Genomic DNA, 24,300 nt, shown 5'->3' on the forward strand with positions numbered 1-24,300 from the left:
TAAGGTCGCCACATGCTTTTTCCATAACAAAAGAGCAGAGCTAGATGATTAAGGCAACTGAAAATCATGGATTTTGGTCTTTAGAACTGTCTGTCACATGCCCTGAATGAAGAAAAGATTGGAGAAAGCAGTTTCTAAACCGACCTCTAAATGAGCATTTAATTTGAAAGATATATTACCATTTTTAAATGGTTCTCAGAAGAAAGACAGCGCGTCTCCACTGGGGCTACTTCAGGTCTCGGCTGCTGTAAATCACGTCTTAAATTCACCAAGAAGAAACAGTCTCCAGTGAAACAGTCATTCTCTTGTGGATGAAGTGGCTTATTAGCAAAGGGGTTGGGGTGACAGCACCACTCGTCAACCAGAGCACCCCAGTTTTCGTGTGGCAGGGGGAGCACCCTGAGGAGCTTCCTAGTGGAGAGAGGAAAACAGTGTTTTACAGGACAAAATGGAACTGTGACATGCTCTTAATTAAATCAGCACAAAGGATGAAAGAAACTCATTAACCACATTACTTGCAGTGTTATTTTTTCCCCTGATGGCACCAGTAACATATACTCACTATAGACAATTTTGAAAACGCAGGGAGGTATAAAGCAAATAAAAACCATCCTTGGATAGACCTAGAGATTGTCATACTGAGTGAAGTAAGTCAGACTTACTTCACTTATTCCTAAGACAAATATCATATGATACCGCTTATATGTGGAATCTAAAAAAAAGGTCACAGGGCTTCCCTGGTGGCGCAGTGGTTGAGAGTCTACCTGCCGATGCAGGGGACACGGGTTCGTGCCCCGGTCCGGGAAGATCCCACATGCCGTGGAGCGGCTGGGCCCGTGAGCCATGGCCGCTGAGCCTGCGCATCTGGAGCCTGTGCTCCGCAACGGGAAAGGCCACAGCAGTGAGAGGCCTGCGTACCGGAAAAAAAATTAAATAAATAAATAAATTTTTAAAAGGGCACAAATGAACTTATTTACAAAACAGAAGTAGATGTAGAAAACAAACTTATGGTTATCATAAGAGGGGGGGAGGGATAAATTGGGAGACTAGGATTGACATACACACACTACTACATATAAAACAGATAACTAATAAGGACCTACTGTATAGCACAGGGAACTCCACTCAATACTCTGTAATGGCCTACGTGGGAAAAGATTCTAAAAAAAGAGTGGATATATGTATATGTATAACTGATTCGCCTTGCTGTACACCTGAAACTAACACAACACTGTAAATCAACTATACTCCAATAAAATTGTTTCTAAAAATCCTTTCTTTACCACCCAAGGTCAGGTAGATATTTTTTTACATGACTGTATTTCTTTGCCAGCCTTTCAAGAGAGACAGCTGTACACAGGCACACAGTCTGGGATCAGAGGAAATACACAAACTGTATCTTGCTTTCATTGTTTTATTTATCTATGTCATGATACTTAATGACTCCATTCTACTCCATAGGTATGCCAAAACTTTTTAGGTCATTCCCTCACTGTTAGATATTTGGGTTTTGAGTATTTCATTATCAACAACGCTGTGATGAACAGTCCCAGAAAATTTGTATACAGATCTGATTATTTCCTTGGGAAAGAAATCTTGTAAGTGTGACATTACAAGCACAAATGATGCGCATTTTTTTAAATTAATTAATTTATTTATTTTTGGCTGCGTTGATTCTTCATTGGTTCTTTGTTGCTAGGCACGGGCTTTCTCTAGTTGCGGTGAGCAGGGGCTACTCTTCGTTGTGGTGCGCGGCTTCTCATCGCGGTGGCTTCTCTTGTTGCAGAGGATGGGCTCTAGGCGTGCGGGCTTCAGTAGCTGTGGCACGCGGGCTCAGTAGTTGTGGCGCATGGCCTTAGTTGCTCCACGGCATGTGGGATCCTCCCGGACCAGGGCTCGAACCCGTGTCCCCTGCATTGGCAGGCAGATTCTTAACCACTGCGCCACGAGGGAAGTCCCAATGTGCATCTTTTTTACACTCAATTCCTATATTGACAAACTGCTTTCCAGAAAGGCTGTACCAATCTATAATTCTTCCACTTCCTTTTTTCAGAATTGAATACTATCATTTTTCCATGTAATTGGTGAAAATGTTCTCAATACTGCTGTAACTGGCAATTCCTTAATTACTGGTGAGACTGAACTGGCTGTCATATCTATTCGCCACAGTGTTTCTTCTGTGAATTATGATCAATGGTCATTTTCCAGTGAGATGTTAGTATGTTCTTATTAAATTGTACAAGTATATTCTATATTAAGAATATCAGTCCTTTGTCTAAAATCTGGGACAAATATTTTTCCAGTGTTATTGCCTCTAATTTGACTAACGTGTCTTAAATTTCAAATCATCCAACCCTTTCTTCTGTGATTTCTCTCATTACTATTTTCTATAAACTTTCTATTTTGGTGTAATTTTACGTTTACAGAAAAGTTACAAAGGTGGTACAAATAGTTCTCATATATACTTCACCCAGCTTTCCCGAATGTTAACATCTTACATAACCAGGGAGGATTTGTCAAAACTACTTTCCACTAAAGTCCTCTTTTTCTGTTCCAGGATCCAATTCACAACACGCTGCATTTAGTCATCAGGTTTCCCTCATCTCCTCTGCTCTGTGGCAGTCCTTCGTTGTTTTTCAGGACCTTGAGGTTTTTGAAAAGCACTGGCCAGGTATTTTACAGAATATCCCTCACTTGAGTTTGTCTGGTATTTTCTCAAGATTAGACTGAGACTATGGGTTTGGGGGATGTCTACCACTGAGGCAACTTCTCATCACACCAAACCCAGAGAAGACACTGTATCAACATGACTTATTCCTGGGGATGTCAACCTTGATCACTCGGTTAAGGTGGCATCTGCAAGGTTCCTCCACTAGCAGAGCTCCTATTTCTGCCTTTGCACACTCTATTGTTCGGAAGTGAGTCATTAAATCCAGGCCACACTCAAGGGAAGAGAAATTAAGCTCCACTCTGTCATTATTATTTATGCTTAGAACATCCTTACAATTAAGTAGCCCCTTATATTTGCTCCCAGCTTTTGTTTTAATGGTTTCATTTTTTTCCTGTAGAAATATAGACACCTGAGACTTTTCCATGGTTTACCTCTATTTTAATCTAAATTGGGAAGGTTTAATCTAAATTTACCTCTATTTTAATCTAAATTGGTCTCAGGGGAGAAGAAATGTGGGCAGGATGATGAGGATATTTCAAAATAATTTATCCCCCCGCAAAAAAAAACAACCAGAATACAAACATGCTTCTGGGCTTCCTAATGCCTTTGAATATCATGAAAGCTTAAAGCACCCTGAATACTTGCTCGCTTCTGCTCCAATCGACTGGACCATTTGCCTGCTAAGGAGCAACTGTATTTGATCACAGACCTGTGTATGCCACTTATGCATGTTTTTTTTAGTTACATAATTTAATCCAACACGTTAGTTTGTTACATGTTATTTTAGTTACATAATTTAATCAAACATGTAAACCAAGGAAGTATGAGTTGCTATTCCTCTGAAAACTAAACATTTCAGAGTAGAGGACAGTCAGTTATTAAAAAACAAAATCACTGGTGGAATGTGGGAGATACAACTATAAAAAAAACTGAGGCGAGGGAAAAAGAATAAAAATCCAGAAGAATTCTGCAATCAGACTGCTTCAGTGTCTAACTTCTCATTCCACGTTAAAGAAACCTAAACTGGAAACTCTGGATAATGAATTTAGGATGGCATAAGTGAAGAAAGCCAAGAGTCCACAGCAGCAGACTCATATTCAACAAAAAGATATTAGTTCCATACTAAAATACTAGTACGGTAATGTACATTTGCCATGTTTTAAATGAAAAGATTTAAGATGCAAATGTATCATTTTTAAATGATTCCCTCCCATGAACCCTTTTTCTTTGGTTTCCCCAATCAACTCTGAGTCTCATAAAAGGGCAATTACAACGTGGAAGAGGGGAGACATTTAATTTTCACTCCAGAGGACAGAAGTAGGAACAAGAAAGGCTGATTTTAGTTTACTAGAAGCAAGAACATTCCCTTTTAAATTAGGAAATGCTGTACCACTACCATCATTCAGATTGCTGAGTCTATTAAGAGATTAAGAATCGATTCTTTCAACATATACTTTCTAAAAGTCTACTGCTAGGAGGCAGGCGTTCTGCTGACACAAAATATTAGTACATATAGTCCCTTTGTCAAGGTATTCACGTTCTAGTGGGAAACATACATCTATGAACAAATACCAAAACCAGAATATAATAAATGCTCATAACAGAGCAGCAGTTCTAAATGCTTGGGAGTTGAGGGGGGAAAGGGAGGGGATGGCTCAGACCCCTTTGAAAATCCGATGAGAGCCCTTTCTTCAAACATACATTCGCACCTGCACACAAAATCTGCATATTACTTTAGGGGATTCATGGACTCGCAAAACCAATCCATGAATTCAGGGCAACATGTACAAAGTGCTAGGGAAGTAGAGTGCCGCTGGACTTCAGAGAAGAGGTAACATCTGAGCAGACCTTTGAAGGATGAACAGGAGTTCTCCAGGCACTGAAAGGAACTAAGGGCATCACAGGTGTAGGAAACAATATGAAGACAGGCACCATATATGTTTAACTTGCCACTGGAGTCCCAGTGTCAGGCACAGTGCCTGACTCATAGTGTAAGCTCTTAAATAAAGGAGTGTTGATAACTATAACATGTGAGGCCCCTGGTTGGGTCTACAGCATACTCGGATGAAAGGGTTAACAAATATTTTCCTTTGCTTGAGAATCCGACCTTTGGTTTAACCACCTAGACCTGTTACCCTGGAAGCCAGGTAGATGGTAGGCATTGATTACATTGCTAGGCAACGCTGACTATGGTAACAATGATCCTTGATTGGTCTATTGCATCTGGACTAGGAAGAAGTTTGAATGAGCTGTAAATATTAGATGAGGATGCCGTGCTTTAAACTTCCCTGAATGTAGAGCTTCGTGGGGAACCCTAGAAACTATGCCAAAGGATTATCACAGGAGCTATTGGCTGTTTCGGGCATGAGGCTTCTTCTCCGGGTAGCTCCTGCACCTGCCAGATATGAATCTTGCACTTTGTACCTGGAACCGTGTCACATGGGGAGACAAGAGTCCCCAGAGGGGTATGTGACCTGCCATTTGCTTGAACTGCTGCAGGTCCTCTGCTGAGGGGAACTCCTGCCACTGCCCCGAAGGCGAGAAACGTGGCCGGTGGTAGTGCTGTAAGTCCGCACATTTAGCTGAACTTAAGAAAACCTCAGGTGGGCAGCGCCCACACCTTATTCCATGTAATGCTTACTACAACTTTGTGAGATGAGAATTTCCATTCCCCTGTTACAGAGAAGGAAAGGGAGGCTCAGAAATGTTAAATAGTCTCTACAAGTTCACAGAGTCAGAGCTGATGAAGAAAGGCAGGATCACAGCCCAGGTCTTCCAGACTCCAAACTAACTCTCTCCCTTGGAATATATTCCCTCTCCTGGTAACACAGAACATCAGTAAAGGGGACAGGGAAGGTGGGATGGTACAGACTACATGGGGTGTGACACGTCAACCTAAGGGGCGGGAACTTGGTTCTACAGATAGTTGGGGAGCATCACAGAATTTAAGGTGCGGGAGTGATAGGTCGGATTTGAATTTTTACAAAGATTAGGAGGAAGACAAACAAAGGTGCCTGTTTAGAGTAAGAGTTGGGCCTAAACAGGCTCCTAGATCTTCTCCATCACTAAGATTCTCTGTCCCTTGACATTTTGCACGTAGTGCCAATAAACAGATGCTCAATACAGTGTCAAAGGCAGCAACGTCAAAACCTCATACATGATCAGAAATGAAACTGCACTGAGACTTAGAGAGATCTGGGAGCGTTGATGCACATTCGCGCACGATGTGATATTGCAGACTTAACTTGACCCTGTATCACGGTGAATAAAAGCTATACTATACCCCACAGCTATCTACATAAGACATCGAGCAAGAAAGAGGCTAATTCACAAGTCATTGCAAAGATAAAAGTGTTTTTACAGCCGAAAGAAATTTTCTGATGTTCTGAAACAACATAAAACCTTTAAGAACAAAAGATGTATTTTAATCACAGCTCTCCTGAAAGTGTATCTATCGAAAACCCTGAAACTTTGATATGATCTACTTCCCAAGAGAACTTTCAAAAGAAAATAGATACCACATTTTTTTCAAGGTAGTTTTTACGTAAAAACCTGCTGAAGCTCAGAGAAAGAGTGAAATGATTTCTCGAACATTCTCTCAGCTTAAGATTCTATGATGAACAGCAACACATGCTTTTAATTAATTAAAATGTTTTAGTTATTTTTAACGTATCTTAAGCATAAGCTTTGGGGGAAAAAACTTAAAATGCACAATTTTATTTAATTTATTTTTTTAAACTTGGTCAATGAGTATAAACAATTTTTATTCTTTTAGTTCGTATTGCCAAATTGCCTTCAGAAAAAAAATGATCGATTTAAAGATCCACCACTAATGTCTAAGAATATCCATTTTACTACATTTTAAAATGCACAACTTTAATAAATGTTATTGATTGATGGTGTTTATTTAAAACTTAAACACAGACAAGAAAATGAAATGCCTTAACTTTAAAATCAACCATTAATCAGTGATATTAACAACGGTAATACAGAGATTTCACATTGGATTAGAACCAAGTGGGCAATAAGAATTTTAAGAAAAAGATCAAATATCTAAAGCTCAAAATATAGCCACTAGAATATAGATAAGCTGGCATTATTATGTATTCCAAAAGTTTGTACAATGTTACCAATAATTCAGTGTGTGCCTATCCTCTCTTTTCACCTCTTTGTTCTCTTTCACAGAAAAGTGACTATTCATAGGAGTAGTTGTTTTCAGACTACGATAATAGCTGGTCTGTCAAATGGACCAATCAACTAGTTGGATATTCCGACATCTTTTATGTTTCCGTTAAGTCCATTCTGCTTGTTACCTGCTAGAGTTTCAATGCCCTCATAGTTGCTGGGCTGACACCCAGCTCTGCTGGTGCAGGTGGAACCGGGAGGGCCTTTCCAGAGACCTTGGGAGACCTCTCAAATGACTGAAAATCAGGCTGATGTTTCAAAGTCTGTTTGGCCAACCGATATAATCCAAGTCTGACATGAATTTATTTCTAAAAGACATAACAACTTCCAAACACAACGACCATTTAGCTGTTTCTGAGACTGATCACAACGAACTAAATTTTATTATTATTGTTGCTTGATATTAGGGACTGTTAACAAGAGAATGATCAAAAATTGTATATGTTTGGACAATTTTTACAGAAAAACTCTGCTGAACTGGTAAGAATGCAAATTGGAGAATTTTATTGTAAAGAAACAAGGCATTATTTTCAAACCACCAAACAAATGGCTAGGAACGTGTGATTCTGAATGAAGAAAAAAGACTGCTGTAATTAGCAGATTTCAGGCACCCCGGGGCGAGTAAGTATTAAAAGCCATTAATGAGTCTTAATAGGTTAAACAGTCTTCTGCACCTATAATTTGCTTGACAAGAATCTTTTTCATTAAAAAAATAGTAACAAGCATTAGTCTTGCACTATCCAAATAATCATGCTTCACAGAACTCAAGGTGCAACTTTTTGAGGCTGACTACGCACAGAATTTTCATGCTGGCAGGACTCTTACAAGTCTATCTAATTGAACCTCCGAATTTTGCAGATGAGGAAACCGAGAATCAAAGTGACTTGTTCCCAGATAGAAAGGCTGGCCGGTAAGCAGATCTTAACTCGGCTCCATTGCTCCCAATACAAGAGCTCCTGCTAAGACAAACCACCATATTCCAAGATGCCTTCCTGAAAAGGATGCCGACAGTGAGTTGATTACAGCACATACAAGCCTCCTTTGAAATACCTTTGGTTTTACTTTCTACTCAACAAGCACAGATGTCCTTACCACCTGCGTGGCACAGGTAACTGAGGGAGAAATGAGAAGACCACTGGGCTTGATGCAAACAGTCAGCATGACATCCTTCTGCAGACACAGGAGGAAGCATGTCTTGCCATCAAACAGAGAGCCACGGGGCCTGCTGCCTGAGAGTGAAATGGAAGCAAAGCCTTCCGTCGCCTACTAAGGATTTCTCCGCATTGCTCAAGAGGCCCCCAGGTGCCAGGCGCATATGTGTGATAGGCAAAGGCGTCCAGGGAAGCCTTGTGAAGTAAGCAAGACCCAAGTCACGTCCACTGTGGACCTTCTCACAAAGAAAAAGGGAGAGAGGGGGTCATTTCCCTGGTACCCCTCAAAAATACGGAGTCCTGAATCAAAAAGGCCTGAAACACTGTACTAGATAATCTGCTAGCTTGCCAATAAGGCCAATTATGGAAAAGGGGGTGGAAGGAGGCTGTAGAGCCAACTAAAAAGAGCTTGTCGAGTCTTTACTATTATATATGTTACAGCCTTAAAGGTAAGAGCGTTTATCCTCTTCACAAGTTAGGAAACTAGGCCGTCTTAACATCTACATAAGAAGAAGCTGAGGTGACGTGGACAAAGTTCCCCAGCCTGTGACGGTAAAGCTGGAGTTCAAACCCAGGTCCCGTTCTCCCGCTCTACCTCTCACCCCACGGCCTCCCAAAGGTCAGGATTCGGGAGAGCGCGTACAGCCTTCCAGTGTCAGCCTCTAAGCCCTCCGAGCTCTCAAGTCCACAGTCGTAAATAGGACTGACACCAAACAGAAGATGCAGTATCAGCCAATGATGAACGAGCACATCCTTCAGTCCAAGCACACCAGGGAGGTCCGTTACTCTAGTAAACTCGCTCCTCTGTGACTTCCAGGTCTCTCGCTGTTGTAGAGGCACACATGTTTCAGAAACTGCGTCTGAGAGTTAAACTAAAGCCAGAAATAGACTGAGAGAAGGAAAACTGTCCTGGTTAAACTCCAGGGTAACCTGGGATGCTCTGGACCTTCCAGGCTCAAGCGGGCCTATCCCTGACAGTGTGGCCACCTCAGCCTTAGGGAACCTGAGTGAGGACGTTCTCCCTCCCCTGCAGATTCAGAGTCACCCCATGGCTTCCCCAAGATAATCACTCAGAGGGTGCCCTGCTCACAAGCCCCCCACTTACACCAGCATAACTTTCCACGATCTCATCTACCCGGGATGCTGCCAGGAATCAGAGAGCAAGCAAGAGAGGCTGATGGGGCTTCCCTGGTGGTGCAGTGGTTGAGAGTCTGCCTGCCGATGCAGGGGACATGGGTTCGTGCCCCGGTCCGGGAAGATCCCACATGCCGCGGAGAGGCTGGGCCCGTGAGCCATGGCCGCTGAGCCTGTGCGTCCAGAGCCTGTGCTAAGCACCCTAACGTTTATTCGAGTCAACCGGCAAGAATTTATAGAGAATGCACTCTTCCTCGGGCAGCGAGCCTGCTGCTGGGGGCGGTGATGATGAAGATGGTGATAAGAGTAAGAATTACAGCAGGAGCTATCACATACTGAATGCTTACCAGTTACACTCATTCGCTCCTCCCCCAAACCCTATGGGGGTAGCTCTTATTGTTATCTATATTTTTTGTAATAATTTAAAAAAAAAATGAAGGCACAGAGTGGTTAAGTAACTTCCCCAGGGTCACAGCTAGTAACTGGTGGACACAAACACAGACAGGCTGGCTTCCGGGTCTGTACTACCAGCCGCTACACAACACTGCACCCTAAATATGAGTGAGGAGTAATATGCGTAGGACTATCCCGCACCCGAAGCCTACAGTTTAAGCGGGAAGACAGGCGAATAAATCTCCGAGGAGCACATAAACCAGCCCAGGGTTCAGGAAAGGCTCCCAGCAGAGATCTGCTGAATCCCTCCATGGAGACCTGGAACACTGGAGGAGGAGGGGTCTCATGTAAGTCTCCAAGGAAACCCATCCAACGAAGAGCTCGAAATTCTTCCTTTAAATATTGTCAACAGGGACCTCCCTGGTGGCGCAGTGGTTAATAATCCGCCTGCCAAGGCAGAGGACACGGGTTCAAGCCCTAGTCTGGGAAGATCCCACATACCACGGAGCAACTAAGCCCGTATGCCACAACTACTGAGCCTGCGCTCTGGAGCCCGTGAGCCACAACTACTGAAGCCTGTGCGCACCTAGAGCCCGTGTTCCACAACAAGAGAAGCCACCACAATGAGAAGCCCGCGCACTGCAACGAAGAGTAACCCTTGCTCGCCGCAACTAGAGAAAGCCTGCGAGCAGCAACAAAGACCCAACTCAGCCAAAAACAAATAAAGTAAAAAAAATATGGTTAACTATAATAAGGGTTTGCTCTGTCTTTCCAGCCTATGAGTGATTAGAAAATTCAGAGAGCAGGGTTTGTGCCCAGGAAACAAAGAGGCTGACAGGAGGAGAGGATGGAAAAATAATTAAAAGAGACAACATGGGAATACAAAGAATACAGCAAAGGGCCCTTCCCATCTCAATGGGGTAATCACAGCACACCTCGAAGGCAGGTTACAGCATTAACCTAAGCATCAAGAGAAGGTTGGTTTGTGCTTTATATGCTGTTTTAATAAGCAGGGAAACAGGAAATGGATTTTAGAAAGGCACTAATAGAAATAGTTCAAGTACAAAATTGTGCTGCAAAAGCTTCTGTTATTTAGAAAATTCACTTAATGTGGAAGAAGTTCATTCACCAGGATGACGGCTAAAACGTGTGACAGATGCCGTGTCTGTTTTCAGAGGAGAGGGGCCTATCTCTACAGGCTATTCCACCAAGATAAGCCTTCCTCCCTCAAAGCCAGCATCCTATTGTTCCCCTTTGTCAGCTGGAGAAAATCTAGCTGCTCCGTGATTGCTGGAGCGTTTGGGGGCTGGTCTGGTTCAATGTGGCTCTCATTTGAAGGCCGCAGGCTGCTCCCTTGGCAGTTCCTTCAAAGATTCTGATAGAAAAAGAGGAAAGCCATTGCCAGGCACAGGATGAACCAGAGTTGACTGTGTTCCTTACCTGTTCCTCATGATGATTTCACCGCAGGACTGGCAATAAAACGTGCAACATTCTTGGGCTTGGGAGCGTTGATTAAACACTGAGATCAGTTCTAGAGGAAATCGAGGAAACGGCAAATCTTAGCGGTTTGGGACAAATCCATTAACATACTTAAGTGTTTAAGAGCCGCAATAAATTACCACCAATAAGCACTGTTTATGATCTACCCAGAAGTACCCATTTAGTTAGTATTATCTGATGACTCAAGCAGAAGCAAATATTGGGAAGTGTTTTCAAAAACAGATTTTGCTACATGTTTCAGAGTTAGGTATTGCCCTAAATGATCTGTGTCACATAGATAACTCGTTATTTCTCTCATTCTGCAAATACCAACATTAAGGATGAGAGAAAAGGAGCTATTTCCTCTGCTATGCTTAGGGACAGTTTTTCATCACTGTGACTGCACAGACTTCTTAAATTTAATTCGACTGAAACGAGGTTGATGTCCGCTCTGGCATCTTACCAGTACGTACAAACAAAATCAATCTTGAAATTGGTCTTTATTGGGCAGGTCCCGGGGAATGAAACGGCTCCTAAGAAGAGTTCCATCTTCCAAGAGTGAAACTCAATTTCTGATTAAAGCTGTGGGAAAACATATATTTCCCATAGTATATGAAAGAGCAGTATAAGACAGTATGTTTCCTTAGTTTCCATTATTTCATTCATGAAGGAAACTTTCATTTCCAAAAAAGCCCAAAAAACAAAATCCAAACCTACAAAAATTTTTGTCTATTAAAAAAAAGTCTGAAGAAATGAGGTTATATCCATTAGAATCAAGCAATTTGAATTTGGCTTATGTTACTTTATATTCTAAGATTAAAAAAAATTGATGTGAGCAAGTTTAAGCCTTAGAGTTAAAAATTCTTCTGTTTAATTTCTAGGACTGCCCTGTAGCACTAAAGCGAAACAAACAGTATTCTTTAGCTCTGAGCAGATAATAAGTAGACCTGGGTAAGACATCCAAAATGTTCTTTTCAGAACCAATAAACAAATTTTCAGTGACACACTGCCCTCTGCTGCTCACCCAGCAATGATGCAGGCTCAGGTTCAAGTCAGAACCTTCTGATCCAGGGGCATCCTGGGAAGCGCTGCCACCTGGGGATGAATCCAATGCTGGTACTACATCAGATTTTACTGCAGCCAGTTCTGGGTCAAAGGTCACGTCTGACCTATGCATTCAAAACAGTGTAACAGTATGTCTACTGTAGTCCTTAAAAGAGCATCCTTATAGTTGAAAAGTCAGCTTTGTAAAAACCCTGAAACACAGATTGAATGCTATAAATGTTAAGACTCGCTTCCTACCACAGATTTTGATTCAAGTTTACATCAGTATGCACCTATTTGATATTTATTCATTCGGCAAATATTTATTCACCACCTATTATGCGGAAAGCACGAAAGCAATTAAATACTGAGGAATCTATTTTGCATACCCCTTCATGCACTGCAGAGCAGGGCTTCAAATGTTTTTCCTTTTCAGACTGTTGCGTAAAATATGTGTTAAAAATGTAAAGAAATTGGAGACCCATGAATGCCAACAACAGATGCAAACCAACACACAGCAATTTATTTTTTCCAACAGTTGAAACTAGACGGTAATGTTTGCTGATTTAAATTTTTTTAAATGGCTCAAGTTTTGCTATTTAACTGTTATAGAATATGGGTAGGCAACATACCAATTCTGTCTCTGGAAGGTCTCCGTACCTCCTCATTATAGGACCTAAAATCATGGTCCCAGAAAACTAGCAGAAGATCTGAAAACGCTCCACTGTGGCTTTCACGCCTGCCTTTCTCCAGTTTCCTGATGTGACCCAAGATTCCTGCTCTGGGTACTGTTCATCATAGCTAAAGACAGGTGATGACATCACAGGAGCCAGACTCCCAAGGCTTCTTCCCTGAAACAACACTTCCCCTGCCCATCATGTGGTACCCTCAGAGCGTCTAGTCTATCTCCCATCTTGATGGCCCCATTCTTCTTTCCATGGTTATTCCAACAGTCATTCTTAGGTTTATCCTATGCCACTTCAGCCCCAGGACATTTCTTTCCTCAAACCAACCCTGATCAACTCAGACTAGTTATTCACTAATCCAGCACTTAAGCACAATCATTCTCCAACAAAAAAGGAACGGAGCTCCCTCTACTTCTCTTTCCTTTCAAAAGCCAGGATAGAGATGCGAGGGAACATCTGACAACTCCTAAACAGCTCTTCAGTACAATCCTGTTGACCGCCCTCGGGGCTGCATGGAGAAATGCAGATGAAAGGCTTCGCATCCATGAGGCAACAGGGAAATCAAGTGCATCTATAAGAACTACAATCCTTCTCTGAGAACGAGTATCACATCCAGCTGTCACAGCCTCCGTTTCCCCTTTTTACATCATTTTTAATCCTCCGAAGCATATCATTCACATGGCAAAGAGGCAATGAACCAGTGAGGTCATTCGATAAATTATTGCGAGAAACATTTCTACTGCCTTTCTGAATCAATGTGCCAACAACAAAATATTGGAAGTATCACAGGCATAGCAACAATCAAAGTCAATGACGCATCAAACTCAATTTCAGAATCTGTATGTATTGTTCCCTCTAGTTAGAAATGTCCCGGACTTCCCTGGTGGCACAGTGGTTAAGAATCTGCCTGCCAATTCAGGGGACACGGGTTCGAGCCCTGGTCCGGGAAGATCCCACATGCCGTGGAGCAACTAACCCCGTGTGCCACAACTACTCAACCCGCGCGCCTAGAGCCCGTGCTCCACAACAAGAGAAGCCACGACAATGAGAAGCCCATGTACCACAACGAAGAGTAGCCCTCGCTAGCCGCAACTAGAGAAAGCCCGCGCACAGCAATGAAGACCCAATGCAGCCAAAAATAAATAAATTTAATTAATTAATTAATTAAATGTCCCTAATGGATGCGATCGTTTCCATCATTCAGTTCTCTGGTCAAACACTGCTTTCTCAGAGTGGCCTTCCCTGACCCTCATCTGCCCCTAGTCACGCCCTATCCCATTACTCTGCTTTACTTTGCCCACAGCACTTACCTCTGTATCCAAACAACTTGTGTGTTCATTACCTGTTCCCACTGATTAGAATCTTAAGCCCCATGAAGGCAGAGACCTTCCTAGCTTGCCCACTTCTGTACCCCAGCACCTAGATCAATGAGCTAATATTTGTTGAATGAATATTTCTACGTAATGCTTTAATATCAACCAGGTCTTGCACGATTGCCATCTGATTTCATCCTCCTATCAACTCTGTGAGCCAGGTTTTTTACAATTAAAGAAACAAAGCAGGGAGTATGAGGGAAATCTCTTTACCTTCTGTTCAATTTTGCTGTGAACCTAAAACTGCTCTAAAAAAAAAAAGTGCAGGCTATTAGGAAAACAAAATAAAACACTTAAAAAAACCCCAAAGAAACAAAGCCTCAGAACGGTTAAGTAACATGTTCAATTGCATGCAGCTAATAATGGGCAGAGCTGGCAAAAAACATACATCTTCTGGACCCCCAGCACATTCTATGCAGCTGATGAGCAGTGATTTTCACCTGGAAAAAGTTCAACCTTTCAAAGGAAAAAAAAAAGAATCACCTTTGATTTATAACGAAAAAGCAAATGCAGAAACAGGACCGCCAGCACTACTCACTTGTGCAGAATTCCGCCCGCGCCTGCAGCCGCAGGTGCAGGCCGTCCCCGGCCACGTGCCGCAGCCCACGGCAGGAGGACGGGACAAGCCTGACCCCTGCTGGCAGCCAGAGCTCCGTGCAGCCGCCAGGGCTTTTCATCTGGAGCGAGGTCGGCGTTATGCAAACATCCATGGGCAGACCTCCTTCGTCTGGAACGCTGGGAATTAAAAATAACCCACAAGAAATTATTTCTCATTGATGAAAGCCACATTATGAAAGAAACAAAAACGGCCAAGGAGCTCTCTGTTCCTCTTCAATAAGGGCCCTGAATTTAGTCACTGCCGTGGAAAAACAGCAGTGAACTTATCGTAAAGGAAACTAATCTATACTAGGTTTAGATGAGGTCAGAGAGTACTTTTCGCTGTCACCGTTGACATGAAAGTTCAGAGACATATTTTTCATTCTTGCTTCTTTTTTTATGGTAACGATGCATTTTTTTTTTTTTTTTGCGGTATGTGGACCTCTCACTGTTGGGGCCTCTCCCGCTGTGCAGCACAGGCTCAGCGGCCATGGCTCACGGGCCCAGCCGCTCCGCAGCATGTGGGATCTTCCCAGACCGGGGCACGAACCTGTGGCCCCCGCATCGGCAGGCGGACTCCCAACCACTGCGCCACCAGGGAAGCCCGGTAACGATGCATTTTTAAGCATGTACTCTTCCCCACTGCCAATGATCCTGAGTGCCGACTCTCTCCCTACCCCAGTGCTTCCTCCATCTACTCCAGCCCGGACCTACCCCTGGGCTGCTCCAGGATCTGCCGCACAGCCTGCCACTTCGCTTCCCCACCCCGACTCTTCCCTCCCACCGGTCTCCCTGACTTCAGCTTCTGCAAACCAGCACAATGGAGTGCTAGTCTGTCATGCACCACGCACTTGCTCATCAAAGTTGGGGTTTTTTTTGCGGTACGCGGGCCTCTCACTTCTGTGGTCTCTCCCGCTGCGGAGCACAGGCTCCGGACCCGCAGGCTCAGCGGCCATGGCTCACGGGCCCAGCCGCTCCGCAGCATGTGGGATCTATCCGGACCGGGGCACGAACCCGTGTCCCCTGCATCGGCAGGCGGACTCTCAACCACTGCGCCGCCAGGGAAGCCCCATCAAAGTATTTTTGGCGAGAGAATTCAACAAGGCAGCGTAAGACGGTGGCTTATTCACCTTTGCGTCCCTTGATCCTAGCATGATTTCGACCTTCATTCACTCACTCAACACACCTTTTTTGAGTTCTACCATGTGCCAAGTACTGGGAATACAATGATTAACAAGATATTTCCTCTGCACCCCACACCCCCAAGCAGAGGACAGGCTAGTAAACAGGAATGATCAAGGGAGCATTAAAACTACGTTGCACTTATTCATAATACAGGGGACTATGGAAGCACGTGGAGGGGGGCAGCGACTCTCCTAGGCCAAGCACTAAGTAAATGTTATGTGAATAATGAATGGATGAGTTAGTGACATATTCTTGCTCCTGAGACCAGCATTTCAATGTTTTACTTTACTTACAGTAATACATGAGAGTAAAGCATTGGTATTTGATATACAGGATTTTGATAAGGAAGCCAGGATTACATAAAACAAAAGGTACAGGAGAAAAACTTTGTCGATTTTAAGAATAAACAAATAATGAAGAAAACAATCTAGTGATGTATGAATACCAGGCATGAAAGGACTTACTAACCCAGTCCACGACAAACACAAATCACTTGGTGCAGGCAACAGAGTAAAACACAGTTGCTGTCCACCAGGCACCAAAAGTACAGAAGGGTATGAAGACATATAGAGATGATACTCCTATGAAGCTGAAATATGCTCAGCATCGCACCAGAGGAGCAAAGCACCTGGATCCCCCTCTTAAATGCTGACAGCAAGAGCAGGCCGTCCACTCAGTGTCACTGAAGTGCAGAAGGTGGGCCATCCACTTGCATGCCATCCAAGTAGAGAGGTCATACCGTGTGTTCAGGTGTGAATCTTGGTCAGGCCTCCTATTTTTGCCTTAGAAAATTTTAAAACTACTTTCTGGCTAGTTCCTATTAGAAGTGTGTAGATCTGCCCTTAATTGGCAATACAGAATATCAAGAACCTGAGTCTTGGGACTTCCCTGGCGGTCCAGTGGTTAGGACTCCATGCTTTCACTGCTGAGGGCGTGGGTTCGATCCCTGGTCAGGGAACTCAGTGTGCAACGTGGTCAAAATTTTTTTTTTATTTAAATTTTTTTGACGTGGACCACTTTTAAAGTCTTTATTGAATTTGTTATAATATTGCTTCTGTTTTACGTTTTGGCTTTTTGGCAGCAAGGCATGTAGGATCTTAGCTCCCCAATGACCAGGGAAGTCCTCCAAAATTAAAAATTAAATTAAATTTTAAAAAAGAAATTATTAAAAAAACAAAACAAACCTGAGTCTTTTCCAGGGAAGACAGACTCAAACTCTTGAGTCAAAAGTCTAGTCTTCAGAAATGATGTTTAAGAAATAATAATCCTCTAAAGTAGATGTCAGAAAACTTTTTATATAAAAGGTCAGATGGTAAACATTTCAGGTTTTATAGACCATATATGGTCTCTGAGGCATAGTCTACCTTTTTTTCTTCCTAATGACCCTTTGAAAAATATAAAATCCATTCTTAGCTCATAGACTGTAACAAAACAGGCCGTAGCTTAGATCTGGCCCCTAGGCTGTAGTTTGCCAACCACTGCTCTAAAGATACACAATTTGTTCAGTTTGGTACTTCAGTGATTTTCAAACTAGACTGTGCACTTGGCACTTGGAAGCGTCTCAAGGGAAACCACTGGGTTCCTAAGTCCCCTGCCTGCCCACCTCTGCCATACCACCCTTTCCTCTCTTCCTCTTCCTGAAAAATGCAGCCAATTACATACGGCAAAGCAAGATAGGTATCTTCGAAAGAGTGGAAGAACCACTGAAGCCTGGGGTAGATATGAGAAACCCAGCAGGGTGACGAGGGCCACCCAGCAAGGACGTCAGGTTCCAAGAGGAGAAAGGAGGAAATGTGAGCAGCAGGGGGGGTCGGCTCAGCATGGAGTTTCAGAGCCTGTCTTAGTCTGCTCAGGTGCCTATAACAAAACACCACACAATGGGTGGCTTAAACAACGGACATTTATTTCTCCTAGTTCTGGAGGCTGGGAAGTCCAAGATCAAGATGCTAGCAGTTCTTGGGGAAGACCCCCTTCCTGGCTTGCAGATGGCTGCCTTCTCACTGTATCCTCACATGGCAGAGAGAGGAAGTCTCTTCCCATTAGGACACTAATCCCATCATAGTGGCTCCACACTCATGACCTCATTGAAACTTAATTATCTCCCAAAGCCCCATCTCCTAATACCACCACGGGGTAGAACTTTAACATATGAATTTTTTTTTTTTAGCGGTACGCGGGCCTCTCACTGCTGTGGCCTCTCCCGTTGCGGAGCACAGGCTCCAGACGACGCGCAGGCTCAGCGGCCATGGCTCACGGGCCCAGCCGCTCCGCGGCATGTGGGATCTTCCCGGACCGGGGCACGAACCCGTGTGCCCTGCATCGGCAGGCGGACTCTCAACCACTGTGCCACCAAGGAAGCCCTAACATATGAATTTTGAGGGAAAAGAAACATTCAGTCCGTAAGAGAGCCCAAGCACGTGGGGAGAGTGTCGACAGTGAGTGGAGGGAAGGGAAGTGGCAAAGGATGCCAGAGGAAGATTAATTGCATAGAGTGGAGCTGACCAAGTAAATAAACACATGTCATGAGGATAATGGAATCCAGGATTCTCACCGTGGGGGAACAGCTACAAAGAGGAAAAGGGAGAAAACCAGAACGTATCCTATGGTGGTAGACTAGAATCTAAAATACCTGGGTGAAGTCATGGTTTCCAATGCATATAACTAGATACAGTAATATATAGAGATACATATGTATGTATTATGATATATTTACAAACACACACATATACATAAACACAATACGTATGTCATACACACACACTCTAGTTCTGTCTACTAGTGGGTCTGGGAGAAGTGACACGCCAATAGTAATGAGTACACTCTGTGCCCAGATCTTGGTTTCTAAAGGTCAGTTTCCACTTAAAAACAAAATGAACAAAAATGAAACAAAACACGGTTCCTTGGAAAAATAACTACATCCAGGGCTGGGACAGGAAGAGAATGAGAGGAGCCTGAGCCTGGCATATCTTGCTGTGCAACTAAGTGAAGAAGAAATCAAAGAATGTCAAAACAAACAAACAAAAAAACAGAAATCATGTTGAAGGGACTCCCCCTGGCCACATCTGCTTATAATTTGAGAAAAAAAGTAACCCACTGAATGAAACAGAGCTATGGGTCCATACTGATATGAATAAATGAATGACTATACTTCAATTTAAAATAATAATAAATGAATAAAAGGAAAGTATGATGAGGAACAGGGCCGTTACACAGTCTCAATTAATACTTATTGATAATGAAAAGAATTATTAATACAACTAATACTTACTGATAATGAAAAAAAAGGGCAATTTATGGTGGAGAAGCCTGGCAGATACCACCCTATTTAAGTTCTCAAAGTTAACGTGAACTTGAATGGAACAAATCAAAACCATGTGCCACCTGAGAGGATGCGATGAGAACACAGCATCTGTTTTGTGATATTCCTGCCAAAGATGTATAACCTGAACGTAATCTTGAGGAAACATAACACAAAACCAATGGAGGAACATTCTACAAAATAACTGGGCTGTAATCTTCGAAAGTGTCAGTCAAGGAAACTGAGGACCTCTTCCAGATTGACAAACGAAGGACACACGAGGATGCAATGCATGATTCTGAGCTGGATTCCTTTGTATTACAGATATTAAGTAGACAACTGGAAACACTTGAATAAGGTCTGAGTATAAGATGGCAGTAACATATTTCCCAATTTTGAGTGCTGCATGCTGGTTTTGTAGGAGAACGTCTTTATTTGTAGGAAATCCACAGTAACGTATTCAGGAGTGACAGCAACTTACTCTCAAGTTTGAGATTATTCCAAAACAAAGTCTTTGAGACCCTAATTGCCCACACTTTTTATATGTGAGGCTTTTGTCACTATTCTCTTGTATTCTTTCAGGTGGCACACCCTGCTCGGAACTATCTAATAACCTCACATCTCAACTCTGAGTCCGAGCTAAGGTCCTTTCAATGGTCTCTAAGACCCAGTAATACACTAGAGGCAATTGTTAACATTCCAGGCATTTTGCAAGCCAGTTGACCTCACTTTGGTAGTTTGATATCATCTATGGTGAAAGTATTCCCACCACAGGAATCAGTAAGTGCTGCAAATCAGGAAGAATGTTTTTGTCTGTCTGGTTTTCCTGGAGAGCAGGTCATTGAACATTTTCCAGCACACCACTGCAAGACCCTTTACTATGTGCTTCACCAGCCCACCTACGTCTCTCTGAACTAGGCACCACCTCATACTTTCTGTTCTCTCACAGGGCAACAGTCTTCCACTGGGAATAATACAGTCCCAGACCTCACCCCTTTCAGTTTATTGCTCCACTGTTGCTTTCTCATTCAGAATAAGGGGTTGGAATTTTTTTCCCTACCCCCTTTTCTGTTTTATTTTCTGCTAGGTACATATCTCTATTCACTATAACATATATAAATATTTGTGTATTTTCTGCCTCCCTCTTGCCACCACTAAACTGTAAACTCAATGAAAGCAAGTATTTTTGTCTTTGCTTTGTTGGTGGTGTTCACAGCCATATAACCAGCACCTAGAATCTGAGTTTTGGGCCCTAGAATAGGAACTCAGTAAACGTCTGTGAATTTAATAAGTGAATGGCCAAGGTTTATCCCAGGAATGCTAAGATGGCTTAATATAAATAGACTGTTTCTAATGCAATTCACAGAAGTAAAGACTAAAGGAAAAAATATGACCATATATTTCTACAATACATGTAGAAATCATTAAGGAAAACACAGTATCTATTCATGATGAAAACCCTTAGTAAACTAGGAATAAAAAGGAACTATGGGGCTTCCCTGGTGGCACAGTGGTTAGGAGTCTGCCTGCCAATGCAGGGGACGTGGGTTCAAGCCCTGGTCCGGGAGGATCCCACATGCCGTGGAGCAACTGGGCCCGTGCGCCACAACTACTGAGCCTGCACTCTAGAGCCCGCGAGCCACAACTGCTGAGCCCGCATGCCACAACTGCTGAAGCCCGTGCACCTAGAGCCCGAGCTCCGCAACAAGAGAAGCCAGCGCAGTGAGAAGCCCACATACCACAGGGAAGAGTAGCCCCCACTCGCCACAACCAGAGAAATCTGCGCACAGCAACGAAAACCCAACGCAGCCAAAAATAAATAAATAAATTTATTAAAACAAAAAGAAAGGAACTATGCAGTCTGCCAAACAGATTCGCCAAAAGTCAACATCATCACACCCAATGATGAAATGCTAGAAGCAGTTCTTTTAAGATTAGGGAAAGAGAGCTTCCCTGGTGGCGCAGTGGTTGAGAGTCCACCTGCCAGCCAGTGCAGGGGACACGGGTTCGTGACCCGGTCCAGGAGGATCCTACGTGCCGCGGAGCGGCTGGTCCCGTGAGCCATGGCCGCTGAGCCTGCGCGTCTGGAGCCTGTGCTCCGCAGCGGGAGAGCCCACGGCGGTGAGAGGCCCACCTACCAAAAAAAAAAAAAAAAAATGGGAAAGAATAAAAATCATATTATTTACATTAACTGCAAATAGACTAAAAATTCTAATTAAAAAGAAGAGATTCTCAGAATGGATTTTAAAAAACTCCGCCCAGTACATGCTTTTAAAATTTTACATATAAAGACACAAGTTGAGAGTAAAAGGTCGAAAAAGGCATACCATGCAAACAGTATAGTCAGCTGATTTCTGACAAAGACACTGAGTTATATCAGTGGAAGAAATGACAGCCTTTTAACTAATGGTGATGGAACAACTGGGCATCCTTATAGAAAAGCAATGAACTTTGACCCCTACCACATGCCAAATACAAAAACTAATTTGACATAATCACAGATCTAAATGTAAAAGCTAAAACTATGTAACTCCTAGAAAATAAACATAGGAAAAAAGTCTCACAAGCTGAAGGTAGACAAAGATTTCTTAAGGACACAAAAAACACTAATCATTAAGGAAAAAAATGCAATAAACTGGATTTCATAATAATTAAGATTTTCTGTTCATCAAAAGACACAATTAAGAAAATGAAAAGTTACAGATTGGGAGAAAATATTCACATACTCACAGGCATAAATGAAAAAGGTCTTGTTTCCAGACTACATAAAAAACTATTTAAATTCAACAATAAGACAAACAACTTGCTATTAGAAGACACTTGACAAAGGAACATATATGCAAAAAGCAAATGAAAAGGTACTCAACATTATTAATCAGGGAAATACAAATTAAAATGACAATGAGATACTACTGTATACCACCAGAATAGCTAAATCGAAGACTGACAACACTAAATGCAGATGAGAATGTGAAGCCATTAGAATTCAGTTTTCCCTGGTTAGAGTGTAAACGGGTACAATCACTTTGGAGAACTGTTCAATGGTGTCTCATAAAGTAAAGCCCCCGTCTACCCTATGACCCAGCAAAAATACTTACACAAAAATGTATGGCAGCTTTGGGAATTCCCTGGCAGTCCAGTGGTTAGGACTCCATGCTCACACTGCCGAGGGCCCCGGGCTCAATCCCCGGTGGGGGAACTAAGATCCAGCGAGCCGCACAGTGTGGCCAAAAAAAAAAAAAATGTATGGTAGCTTTATTCATAACAAGCAAGCTCTAGAAACACACAAAATATCCAGCAATAGATGAATGGATAAATGAATTGTCGTATATTCATACACTGGAAAACTACTCAGCAGGAAAAAAAGAATGGCCTATTGACATATGCTATGACATAGATGAAACGTGAATCTCGCAAACACTGTTGAAGGAAAGCAGCCGGAAACAAACAAGTACATATTGTATGACTCCATTTACACATAGTTCAAGAACTGGCAAGCTAATCGTTGTTGAATGAAATCAGAACAGTGGTTGCTTTTAGGGTTGGGGAAATTGACTGGTGATAAAGTTCAACAGCCAAAGACCACCAGGGACAAAACAGGAGTCCAGGAAAGTTAGGTTTCTTAACCTGCTGAAAGAAGGGAGAGTTATCCAGGGGAACCATGAAGGGCCCCCTTGATGAGAGAAAGGAGGGAGGTTGTCTTGTTTCGTTTTGTGTAAGGTGTGGGCTCCAAATAACCTCACAAGGTGAATTTGAGTTGGACGTGCAGCACTTATTGGAACTCATGATTTGAGAAAGGGCAGGGGAGGACGCAGGGGAGAAAGAGAAATAAGAGTAATAAACATCGTCCCCATTTTACAATTGAAAACATTCAAATTAAAGGATTCTACTCTGGTGAAGAAGCTAGGACTGAATCCAGTTCTCAGGCCAAATCCAAAACTGCCACACGAGACATCCGGCTGGTTTCAGGAAAAGAGAAGGCTAAGCATTAGTCTATCTCAGAGTGGTACTGGGTAATAAAACGTTCCGGATTTTAACGTCTAATTTACACTGTTTGAAACAGTGGTCACAAGGGAACAGTCGAGGTCCCATATACTACCAAACCAAAAAAAGAGAACACTTTTCCTAACAGTTTCTTGTTTGTGTAACGAATAGCAAGTTAAATGCTTGCAAACTTCTCACTGGAATTCCAAATATGAATAAAAGAATGAGCTCCAATAAGAAGTCTGCAACCTTGGTTAGTCGTTCACTGAACACACGTTTACTGAACCAGTGTGTCAGTTCCTTTGCATAGAGAACACTTTGGGGAGGAAAAAATAACACCGGAGTTTATTTACAAAACAGGAAGAACAGATTTCTTACAACGAGGATCCCAAAGAGGCAATCAAAACATTTTTTCCACTGTTTTGTTGGAAACTCAGGGAACTGTCAACGGTGTGCTACATTAGGTATCCTCAAACTTTATTGTGCATCTGAATCCCGGGAAACGTGTTAATCTAAGTTCTGATTCAGTAGTGCTGATGTGGAGCTAAGACAACGCATTTCTAAAAAGTTCCCAGGTGATGCTGAGATTGCCAGCCGAGGGGAGACTGGGGGCGCGCGCGGGGGCGAGCACCTCCACTTTTAGTAACCCAGAAGCTCTAAGCAACTGGAAAAAAGAAATTCAAAAACCCGTCCTTCCGAGGGAGGCGGAGCCTGCCCGGGCAGCCGAAAAGCGAGCTAGGCTGCGCCTGGAAGCCCGCACTCCACCGCCCGCCTTACCCCAGGATCAGCAGCGCGCTCTGCAGCCGTCTCCGCACTTCCAGGAACACGCGCGCGTCCGCCGCAGCCGCCGCCATGGCGGGCACCCAGCCAGAGGCTCCAGCGACCCCGGACACCAGGGCCGGAAAGGGGCTGCACGTGCGACCCGAGCCAGAGCAGGACCGGCAGCGGCGGCGGTGTGGGCGGCGCGGGCGGCGCGGGCCTCCAGGACCCGGAGGTCGGCTGCCCGCCAGCCCACAGCGCCACCTGCCGGGAGAAGAGCGCGCCGCCGCGAGGACTCCATCTGAGGGGCGTGGCAGTTTCAAATTCCGGCTTTGGGTCTGAGCGCGGAGAAAGATGGGCG

General features: G+C 43.4%; 1 protein-coding gene across 1 annotated transcript in view; it reads right to left on the bottom strand.

Moving 5' to 3' along the window:
- UBE3D (ubiquitin protein ligase E3D) overlaps positions 1-24,080 on the bottom strand; it is a 154,801-nt gene extending 130,721 nt beyond the window's left edge. Inside the window, exons 1-4 of the mRNA XM_024757429.1 lie at positions 23,958-24,080; positions 14,655-14,851; positions 10,975-11,065; positions 180-411 (exon numbers count right to left, since the gene is read on the bottom strand). Coding sequence (XP_024613197.1) covers positions 180-411; positions 10,975-11,065; positions 14,655-14,851; positions 23,958-24,034 — 597 coding nt within the window. The 5' untranslated portion in view covers positions 24,035-24,080. The remainder of the gene's footprint in view (positions 1-179; positions 412-10,974; positions 11,066-14,654; positions 14,852-23,957) is intronic.
- Between the last annotated feature and the right edge of the window lie 220 nt (positions 24,081-24,300).

This window comes from Neophocaena asiaeorientalis, unplaced genomic scaffold (assembly GCF_003031525.2).
Source record: "Neophocaena asiaeorientalis asiaeorientalis breed wild unplaced genomic scaffold, Neophocaena_asiaeorientalis_V1.1 scaffold253, whole genome shotgun sequence".
In the NCBI taxonomy this organism is placed as follows: domain Eukaryota; kingdom Metazoa; phylum Chordata; class Mammalia; order Artiodactyla; family Phocoenidae; genus Neophocaena; species Neophocaena asiaeorientalis.